The 11321-nt window shown below is 44.0% G+C and overlaps 1 protein-coding gene across 1 annotated transcript; it reads right to left on the reverse strand.

Annotated features, from left to right (window-relative positions):
* Positions 1-7427: 7427 nt before the first annotated feature.
* LOC119268483 (homeobox-leucine zipper protein HOX3-like) lies at positions 7428-11057 on the reverse strand. Its single transcript, XM_037550136.1, has 4 exons — positions 10913-11057; positions 10353-10588; positions 9418-9497; positions 7428-7927 (listed from the first exon to the last, which is right to left on the reverse strand). Exons 1-4 carry the CDS (start codon positions 10983-10985, stop codon positions 7648-7650), a joined length of 669 nt encoding a protein of 222 aa, XP_037406033.1. The 5' UTR covers positions 10986-11057; the 3' UTR covers positions 7428-7647.
* Between the last annotated feature and the right edge of the window lie 264 nt (positions 11058-11321).

Below are 11321 nucleotides of genomic sequence, written 5' to 3' on the forward strand. Positions count from 1 at the left end.
GTAGATGTGGATTAGGTGAGTGTATCCATGACAGGTGTGAGATTGTTAAATTAATGGTTTATCTAAGGTGACAACTTAAATACACATCTAGGTGGATTGAGGCACCTGGGTATTCCACCGATTGCCTGTTTTCTTTTGGACCGCCACCCAGGCTCAAAGGGATCATGAGATTATTCATGCTAGAAACTTCCGTGTGCAGCCACAAGCTACTATGGGCTCTAGCATAGTTGACTAAGTCATGCGAACTCTTACAGTGGTAGACTAGCAGATGTGGGGGATGTAGGTGGTACGGTCTACCCATCGTAAGGTACTAGCGCTTCTGAAAGACTATGTCTCGGTCATCCGTTTCTCAAACACCATGCAGTGCAAGAAATCCAACGGAGGAGATCGAGTCTTGTGGGGAAAAGTGCGCAAATCTCTGCAGAGCGTATAAACTAATCATGGTTAGCCGTGTCCCCGGTTATGGACATCTTGAGTATCTAGTACCTGGATTATCATGTGAATCTCATCATGTTACTTTAAAATTAATTTGTCGGGTTTTGTTTAATAATGATGCTTAATTGGGATTGAGAATGCTGTTAACCATTCTCAATGTTTAACAACTATAAATAAAATTTATTCCTTTGAAGTAGGGAAAAATTGGCTTTACGGAAAACTGTAACCATAGAGATTTCCACCAGCCAAATATGTATGTAGTATATCCTTATTCTTCCATTACTCTCTATGTGTTACATTACCAGCATATTCCATGTGCTGACCCATTTCGGGCTGCAACGTTAATGTTGTAGACTTCTCAGACGACGATTAAGGTGCCTTTAGGTCGTGGTTCTATACTCAGTGATACCGCTGGAGTTGATGGACTCACTTATCTTCCAAGCCTTCCGCTGTTATCGTTATTAGATGGCCTTAAGCCATACTTATTGTAATAAGTTCTCTTTTCAGACACTCGATGTAATAAGTGTGTGATTGCTACTCTGTTATAAATCCTTCAAGTACTGTGTGGTGTCAGCATTACTGATCCAGGGATGACACCTGAGCACAGAGATTGGATCGTTTGAGGTCTAGTCGCTACAAAAGTCATGAGACTTTAGGTTCTTGAACCTTTTCTCTGGCATATTTATTATTTCCTTTATATTCGACGAGAAGCCGGTCGGGACCTTCATACTAAGCAGGCATTCAAAGATTTCCTTCTCTTCTTTGGTAAGAGCATAGCTGGCAGGATCTTCATACTGCTTTGGATACATGCCGTCTTTTTCGTGCAAACGTTGCAGGTCCTCCCGTGCCTCAGCTGTATCTTTTGTCTTCCCATACACGCCCAAAAAGCCTAGCGGGTTCACGCAAAGGTTCTTCGTCACGTGCATCACATCGATCGAAGAGCGGACCTCTAGGTCTTTCCAGTAGGGTAGGTCCCAAAATATAGATTTCTTCTTCCACATGGGTGCGCGTCCCTCAGCGTCATTCAGAACAGCTAGTCCGTCGGGACCCTTTCCAAAGATTACGTGTAAATCATTGACCATAGCAAGTACGTGATCACCGGTACGCATGGCGGGCTTCTTCCGGTGATCTGCCTCGCCTTTGAAATGCTTGCCTTTGTTTAGACATTGATGGTTGGTCAGAAGAAATCGACGATGGCCCAGGTACACATTATTCCTGCATTTGTTCAGGTATATACTTTCGGTGTCAGCTAAACAGTGTGTGCATGCGTGGTATCCCTTGTTTGTCTGTCCTGAAAGGTTACTGAGAGCGGGCCAATCATTGATGGTTACAAACAACAACGCGTGCAGGTTAAATTCCCGCTGTTTGTGCTCATCCCACGCACGTGCATCGTTTCCATTCCATAGCTGTAAAAGTTCTTCAACTAATGTCCTTAGGTACACATCAATGTCGTTGCCGGGTTGCTTAGGGCCTTGGATGAGAACTGGCATCATAATGAACTTCCGCTTCATGCATATCCAAGGAGGAAGGTTATACATACATAGAGTCACGGGCCAGGTGATGTAATTGCTGCTCTTTTCCCCGAAAGGATTAATGCCATCCGTGCTTAAAGCAAACCATACGTTCCTTGGGTCACCTGCAAACTCAACCCAGTACTTTCTCTCGATTTTTTTTCGCTGTGACCCGTCAGTGGGTGCTCTTAACTTCCCGTCTTTCTTACGGTCCTCACTGTGCCATCGCATCAACTTGGCATGCTCTTTGTTTCTGAACAGTCGTTTCAACCGTGGTATTATAGGAGCATACCACATCACCTTCGCAGGAACCCTCTTCCTGCGGGGCTCGCCGTCAACATCACCAGGGTCATCTCGTCTGATCTTATACCGCAATGCACCACATACCGGGCATGCGTTCAAATCCTTGTACGCACCGCGGTAGAGGATGCAGTCATTAGGGCATGCATGTATCTTCTGCACCTCCAATCCTAGAGGGCATACGACCTTCTTTGCTGCGTACGTACTGTCGGGCAATTCGTTATTCTTTGGAAGTTTCTTCTTCAATATTTTCAGTAGCTTCTCAAATCCTTTGTCAGGCACAACATTCTCTGCCTTCCACTGCAGCAATTCCAGTACGGTACCGAGCTTTGTGTTGCCATCTTCGTAATTGGGGTACAACCCTTTTTTGTGATCCTCTAACATGCGATCGAACTTCAGCTTCTCCTTTTGACTTTCGCATTGCGTCCTTGCATCGACAATGACTCGATGGAGATCATCATCATCGGGCACATCGTATGGTTCCTCTTAATCTTCAGCAGCTTCCCCCATTGCAGCATCATCGGGCACATTGTCTGGTTCCTCTTGATCTTCAGTAGCTCCCCCCGTTGCAGCATCACCGTATTTAGGGGGCACATAGTTGCCATCGTCCTCTTTTTCTTCGCCGTCTTCCATCATAACCCCTATTTCTCCATGCCTTTCCAAACATTATAGTGTGGCATGAAACCGTTGTAAAGCAAGTGGGTGTGCAGGATTTTCCGGTTAGAGTAAGACATCGTATTCCCACATTTAGGGCATGGACAATACATAAAACCATTCTTCTTGTTTGCCTCAGCCACTTCGTGAAATTCATGCACGCCCTTAATGTATTCGGAGGTGTGTCTGTCACCGTACATCCATTGTCGGTTCATCTGCGTGCATTATATATAATTATATGTGTAAAAAGTAAGAAAATCAGACAAGTATCTATCTAAAGTAAGAATTTTTTTTCTTTCAGAAAAAAGATAAGAACAAGAGGCTCACCATGGTGGTGCCGGCGATGAGATCGGCGCGGGTGATCGACGGCGATGAAGACGAGGACGGGGCGACGGACCGCTAAACCTAGACAAATCTCGAGAAAAAATGAGCTCGGAGGTCGAGCTTCGAGAGAACAAAACTTAACTAGCGTGGCCCGGGCATTTCATCGAACACCTCATGTGCATAGGAGGTGAGCTAGAGCACCCAAATGCCCTCCCCTCGCCGGCCAAAAAACAGAGCAGTGTGGACTGCTCTGCTCGCCGGCGAGGGGGTATATATATTTGTCCCGGTTTTTGACAAGAACCGGGACTAAAGGCCCCCCTTTGTATTGGTTCTAGGCACGAATCGGGACCAATGACTGTGGGCCAGGAGCGAGGCTCATTGGTCCCGATTCGTGCCTAGAACCAAGATAAATGGGTCCACATAAACTGGGACAAATGCCTCCCGAGGCCCGGCTAGGCCCCTGGGCATATGAACCGGGGCGTATGCCCCCATGGGTCCCGGTTCGTGACTGAACCGGGACTAATGGGCTTGCCAGGCTCGAACCAAAATCATGTTTTCTACTAGTGTTGGCTAGTTGTTTCCTGCGGTTAGTTTAATGAATTCCTCTTTTAGCTCTTGAAACATATTACGCTAGAATAATCACGGTCTGAATTTTGATGATAAGTATGTTGCTTTGCGCTCTACAACCGGTAACTGTGGCTGCTCCATCATTCGTATTTTGGAGGTGGAGCGTTATCATTTTGACCACTCATACATACATAAGTTATGCCCGCATCATTTTCACAAGTTTGCCGTCGTTCCATCGGTCGGTAGCTCGGGAGGTTTAGTAATAATTTTGAATAGAGTTTTTTTCTGCTATGGTTAATGATTCATCAGTGGGCTCAAGTTCTAAAATTTAGAACTTCTCTGTCTTCTGAACAGTGGATGATAGTAAATATTTATGGCCGATGTGATGGTGCAGTGAGAGATGATTCTTTTAGTTGGTTATATGGGCTTGATATTGCAGTAGATGGAAAATGGTTGCTATTAGGTGATTATAATTTCATTCGACCGCCATAGAATAGGAATCATGCGTCAGGTAATATTAACGATACGATCACTTTTAATGACATTATCGAGGCTCAATGTTTGGTCGAATTGTCGTTATCTAATGTGACACATACTAAATAAAGAAAGGTTCTTATATTCGAGAACTATAGGATTTTGCATCTAGGCTTTCAAAATACGGTAAATTATCTACAAATTCACGTTTGTTCCATAAAAAAAATCTTCAACGTGCGTTATGAAGATGGAGTAACTCTATTTGCAAGCTACTGTTTCTTATTGATAATCGCCACAAGGTTTTAAATTTCATGGATGTTTTAGACCATGATGGATATTCGTTGGAGTCTGAAGTGCTCTCGACCTGAGGCTGTTTAGAGTGAAAGCCAAAATTCACTGGATTTTTTTGAATGCTACACAATTACAACTTGGAACATTTAGAAAGAGAGAAATAATTTTATTTTCAACTAGGCTAGGCCTTCAAATAGAACATGGTTAGAAAGGGCAAAGGATGGCCTAACTTGGCTTATATATAGGGTCTCATCATATCTAAGTGATTATATCGCATATTTTGTTCTCTTTCTTTAAAACTTTAGTGCTATATTTATTGAATTTTTTGCTCTAGTATCCAACTCTTTCTAGTGGAATTTTCTCCCTCCATCTTATGAGCATATAACTAGTATTTTTAATATACTAAATAGGAGCGCCTCCTACTATTTAGATATTAGTTTTGTTAAATGTTTGTTACGTATTTGCAAAATATTGATCGTGTATTAAAAAATTCCATGTATTTGAAATTTTTTCATCCCATGATTAAAAAATATTCACCACATATTTCAAAAAATGCATCATGTATTTAAAGAATGCACATATTAAAAATGTTCATTCATGTATTTGAAAAATATCAATCGCATATCTAAATAAAATACTCATCTCGTATTTGAAAAACGATTCATCACATATTTAGAAAATCTTTGTCATATATTTACAGAGTGTACAAGTATAAAAGATGATAATCGTAGAAAGAAGGAATTTGAAAAGGGAGAAAGAAAAGAAAAGGGTAATTGAAAACCAGCAAAAAACCAAAAGAAAATGGGAAAGAAACAGAAAACCGCTGAAAACAACGAAAAGCCCGAGCAAAATCAGAAAACAAGCTAAATTATGCTCCGCTCACCCTTTTTGAACCTTGCACACCCCCCCCCTCTCCTGCTTTCATTTTTTTCCCTACACATCTTAGTGATTTATGAAATAAAACTCTTTTTTGGGTAAGCCAACGAGTGCTTACCATTTATTGTTTACCAAAAAAATCCTTTTGACCCAATCACTTTAATATGAGCAGGTAAATCATGGACTAACCTACCAGTGTCTCGTACCTAAGAATTAGGTAATTTTATGTCAGTCTCCTTGTCCTTCGTCCAATGTATGTATGTTCCCCTTCCCTCTCCTATTTTTTTTACCTTTTGCCCCCATCTCTCCTTTTCACTACTTTTTTTCTTCCTAAAAACCACCTCAACTGTCCCACCTCTTATTGACTTTCCAAATAAAATTTTGTTTTCTTTGATAAGCGAATACGTCCTTATCAAATTAGTGCCTACCAAATAAAATCATTTTTTACACAACAACATTAACATGAACAAGTAAATCAGGCCTAATATACTAAGATTTGTTCGTGCCCCTTGCAACGTATGGGAAATGATCTAATCATTATTAAACATTTTAACAGCTAGATGGGCCTCATTGGTCGTTATGTGCTGGTATATAAGGTTATTAAGGAGAAAACACATGTGGGAACGTGCGTGCATAGGGTTTCCACTGGCAGTTCTCTAGCCATTTTTTTATGCTACATGGATAGATGTACATACACAACGAGGGAAGGATAACATGCAAAAAAAGGAGGTTAGACGGAAGGTCGGACTAAGGAGGAGAGCGAAACGAGGAATGAGGAATATTGCGTTGTCTTCAAGTAGGAGAGATACGTATGGGAAAAAAGGAAGTGGGAGGGAGGGCCAAACGAAGGAGAAGAGCGAAACGGGAAATGAAAAGAACTATGTTCTTTTTAAATATGAGAGGTAGAAGAGGTGCATGGGCTGGACAATCCCATTTACGGGAACATGGGTAGACTGTTTTTGGTGGGTGCAGTAACAACACCTTTTGTTTGAGGCATGCAATAACAACATCTGGTCTACCAATTCTCAGGGCACATCGATTTTGGGTCTTTTTGTCTAGGAAAACTACAAAACATGGCTCGCCAGCGCATGCAGCAGGGGCCATATCTATTGATACATACGACATGCTTGGCGCAAACACAATATGATGAATAGGCCGACCTATTTTCCAACGCTAGAAAAAGGCCGACTCATGACAGTGCATGCCATCGCCACCTGGAACGGAAAACCCTATTTGCCGCTCTTGATGGCAAGTAGTAGTCGGCCGAATGCATAGAGGCGACAGAATGGGCCGCCCAACTTGTCATACGTGCGAGGGCATCCATTTTTTGTTTTGATTCATCTTCTTTTTTTTTGTTCCTTTTTCATTTTTATTTTTTGGTTTCCATAAATTCAAAAGTTTCAAAAATATTTCAGAATTTGACCAAAAAAATAAAAATTGAAAAAATTATTTCATATTTCAAATTGTTGTTCATGTTTTTCAAAAAATGTTCGAAAGTTTATTTGTTCTACGATTTTCAATAAATGTACGAAAATTCAAGAATATATGGAATTTAAAAAAAATCCCGTTTTCCAATTTGGATCCCATTGTCAAGAAATGTTCATGTTCGAGTTTATAAAAATTGTTCATCGTTTTCAAAAATATGTTCGTGTTTTGGAAAAAATAAGGTTCAGAATTTTTGAAAAGTATTCACACTTATATAAAAAACAAAACAAAATCAATTCTCGACGGGCTAGCAACATGTTACTAGAGTGCGAGGTCGCAAGGAACCTCCTTTTCTTGGTATTTTCGCGTCACGTGTTAAAAAACTCGCTTTGCGTTGTACCCTGTGGGTCAGCCTAGTCACCTGGACCCTGTGGTCGTCCCGCTCCTATATGACGCATGCAAAATGCATCATACTGGATGTCCCGCCTGGTACAAGGGATCAAAAGTGAAGACAAACATGACATTTTTCATTTAATAAGAAGAGAACGCGCGACCCTATAGAAGACCAAATGAGCAAATGAAACTAGATTTTTTGTTGTCCATGGCATGAGGCACAGGCCCAAATGGTCCATGGGGGCGCCTCCAAACCCCACACGACCCCACTACGCCTTTTCCATGTTCTTTTCTCCTCCATCATCAATTTACACAAAGACTTATCGATCGTGCGTCCTACATTACCACTAGCAAATCTACCTCGACCTTTTCTCTTAAGCCCTACCATAACTAAACCCTAAAACGCCGCTGAGGGGCGGCGAGGGTGGAACGGCGAGGCGGCCGGGCGGGTGATCCGCGGGCAGGTGGCAGCGGTGACGCGCTCGCAGCGGGGGCACATGGTGAGCGCGGACGCCGGGAGTGGCTGGCGTGTGTGCGGCGAGAGCACCGTGGGCGGCGCCATGCGCATCGCCCTCAGCTCCTCCACCTCCCGCTGCAGGCGGCGGTTCTCCTCCGTCAGCGAGCCGAAGCAGCGTTTCAGGTACTCGCACTCCATCTCCGTGTGCTTCAGCTTAGTCCTGCACACGTACGTAGTTCAATTCATTCAGATTACAGCAACTCAACCAGTACCACTAGCTAAAGAAAATGATCCAGGAATAGTAAGTAAACAACACAAGTTGCTCGATCGATCTCATAATGGAACATTGAACCTCGGAACCTACACTTGCACAAGTGAACGGTGCACATATAATTGTAACTTGACAACATGGTCAGTTGTATACAAGATGACAGAGTACACGGAGCAGAAGGCAACCAAATGCATAGAATCTCACCGTGGGAGCTTAAACTAGCATGAGCTAGAGCACTATACGCAACTTAATTTGACCATAGGCCCCCATTCCAAGAGCATTGTCATCTCGACGTAGAGTGAAGGAAGGCCAATGACTTTGCCAGGATAAGATGGACCGTACCTTCGACTTGCTCCACTTTCGACTTCACGAGACTCGCTGAGCCGGGGTCAAGTTGTAGCCGTTCCCAGGCTTGCACGTGCTGATTAGTCCACGTGCTGATGCCAGCGATTAGCTCAGTTGTTTAATCTAGAGAATCCTAATCTAGTAGTACGTGTATCATGGAGTAATAATTATAAAAGGTGGTGAAGCCGCCTTACTCTATCAAGCTAGAGAATCTACCTAGTTGATGTTGTCCCGCATCTCAGATGCAGTACAAGTTTCAAGGTAGATAGCCAGTGATCTATGCCACCTTAATTGAGGGAAGGGTCCATAATTATGTTGGGACGAGAATAGGCTATCATTACTCGGTACATACTGGAGTAGTGCTGGACAAGCATATTATCACTACTAGTTTGATTGGCGTTATCACTACATTACGATAGAAACTAATCCTCTATGCAAGTTTCTTTGGACTGAACAACGGCGGATCAGAAACGACTCAGCTTAATCTCTACGCGAGTTCAAAGTAGCATGCATGCACAGCCAAGCTAGCCTGCAAGTTAAGCAGCGCGTGCGTACCATGGACGTGTAGGATTTGCTCAATGAAGTTGCAACGTTACGCCAGTAGCTTCAAACGTCAATTACTGGGCTGATGTTCCATATATAGTGATAAACACCTTATTATCTACTGATTGTAAGTTACTCTATTAAGGACCAGACAAGCATTGCCTTGAGCTACTTGACCTTTCAACGGAGAATGAGTAACATAAGGAACAAGCAGGTCCTCCAAGTTTGTCCCATTTGCCTCGGTTTCATCATTAACTAACGAACCAATTGCACGTCACCGTCTTCCCCTACTTGAATGCATTGGCAGTACCCCCTGCCCGTTTCCTAAAAAAGTTACTAAATTAAGCCAACTAACTTGATTATCTTAATACTGACCGCCGAATGGACTAGTACGATTTTGTGGGGTAGACGAGTGGTGGTCCCTTAACGGTGAAGTTCCAAGTGAACGTGAGGCTTGGCCATGTCAATGTGTGCTCGTGAACATGTATAAAGAGGTACACTGTGTATGTGAAGACCAACAAGTTAAAAAAGGGATTCCTTGCTATTTTTACCTTGCCCTGCGGTTCTGAAACCAGACCTCCACCTGCCTGGGCCGCAGCTTCAGTTTGATCGCCAAGGCCTCCTTTTGCTTCTGCATGCAAGAATTCCATTTCCAAGGCGTTAAATAAATAAAAGTCGCTGCACGCCCATGACGGTTCACACAGGCCTTCACCGTCCATATGTAGTACAAAGAGGCGTGAATAGATATGGAGTTAGATATGGAGTAACACCGATCCCGCCAGTCAAACAAAACCTATTACGTACTACTGCTGTATGTGGAGGAGTAACTGCGTTACCCTCTGAGGCAGCTGTGGCTAGATAGGTTCATTACTCGCCGCAGCCGCACTGTACCACGACGACATGAATACCACCCCACTGCATAAGACCAACGTTGTGCTCTACAGTCAGTCTCTGCTAGACTTTGATGCACCATGTACCGCGCCAAACAATCAGAGGCGCGCCCCCACTCTTTACTTGCCTACTACGTACTAGACTAGATCTCTCCAAGCTGCTACTACAAGTTGTGCACCGTTTCGGTAATGTACCACTGCCGAGTAGTACCGACCTCTAATGCCACTAATAACGAGTAATGTGCCGGAGGGTACCACTTATCTTGATTTCCCATGAATGGGACATATAATGGATCAGTGGTTGTCCGACCCCATGGCAGGGTTCTCATCGTGCTCTTCAATGTCCATCAGAGTAGCGCCACGGAAACGAATCCAGTTCAAGATTCATCCGTACTACCAACGGATCAACTTCGCAATAAATGCTCTCGTCCGTGGACGAGATTTCTGGTGGACGTCACGTACGTATGTTATACTACTAGTATTATTACGTAAAGTACGTGTACTACACCTGCATGCCGGCGATCTTAAGCAAGCTATTAGTGTACAGGAAACTGAAGGAGTCGACAAGCATTGGGTAGAAGACGTGTGTTGCTGACCGGTGAGAGGGTGTGGTTGAGGCGGAAGCTCTCCTCGAGGAGGCGGGACTGCTCCTTGGAGAGGCGGAGCTTCTTTGGGCGGTGCGGTCCGCCGGCGCCCCGCTCCTCCTCGTCCTCTTCCACGCCGCCCATCAGGAAATCCTCCTCCTCGCCGCCGCTCGCCGGCTGGTTCATGTCCAGGTCCCTCATGTTCCCGCCACCGTTGTTGCTGATATTGTTGTTGCAAACAAACCCCTCTGCCAAGGACAGCACGTTACAGATAGTTAGTTCTCGACGATGTTACACCATCAACAGCCAGCTGGTTACTTGAACAAACTCAAACATTTAACATGCGTGTATGCGACTGAAAGAGAGAGAAAAATGCTAGCTACTGTGCTGTGCGTTTCTTCCCGAAGCACCCAAAAAAGTTTGTGCATGCGTGTAGAAACGCGATATTCACCGACAAGATTTGAAGCCATGAACGGAGAAGACGATCCAACTTTTCCAGCGGAAGCTATACTTGCAGTTGTAGGAGGGAGACGGGGAAGGAAAACAGCTGGTAGGTGCTCTTCCGAGCTTACCTGAGCCAGAGGAGGAGCTGAGGCCGGGGACAGCCATGGTGAGCTCCAGGCCTGAAGGAGAAGTGGCCCCCATCACAGGCGACAAGCCAATACGGAAACAAGAGCAAGGAAAGGGTGATGAGGATGGGGAGAGGAGGAGGCAAAGGCCAAGACAAAGACAGATTGAAAAGGAGTAGAAGCCCGGGGAGGCTTTATATAAAGGGGGCAGGGTAGTAGAGCGATACCACCACTACTCGTACTACGTTGGAACTTTTAACAGTGGCAATACTACGATTGGATGGAGGAAAAAAATATATGAAATGAAACCACTCTATTATGAGCGAGCAACACTGGTAGCAGGGTGTGATGTACTTTGTCTGGCAAGAAATTATTAGGTTCACACTGTTGGAGACATCATGAGGTTTTCTGC

This window comes from Triticum dicoccoides, chromosome 3A (assembly GCF_002162155.2).
Source record: "Triticum dicoccoides isolate Atlit2015 ecotype Zavitan chromosome 3A, WEW_v2.0, whole genome shotgun sequence".
NCBI classification, from domain to species: Eukaryota; Viridiplantae; Streptophyta; class Magnoliopsida; order Poales; family Poaceae; genus Triticum; species Triticum dicoccoides.

Coding starts and splice junctions, on each gene's coding strand:
- LOC119268483 (XM_037550136.1), bottom strand. CDS start 10,985: ATGGGGGCCACTTCTCCTTCAGGCCTGGAGCTCACCATGGCTGTCCCC. Junction 10,589..10,912: donor CAGCTCCTCCTCTGGCTCAG/GTAAGCTCGGAA, acceptor TGTCCTTGGCAG/AGGGGTTTGTTTGCAACAAC. Junction 9,498..10,352: donor TCAACCACACCCTCTCACCG/GTCAGCAACACA, acceptor TCTTGCATGCAG/AAGCAAAAGGAGGCCTTGGC.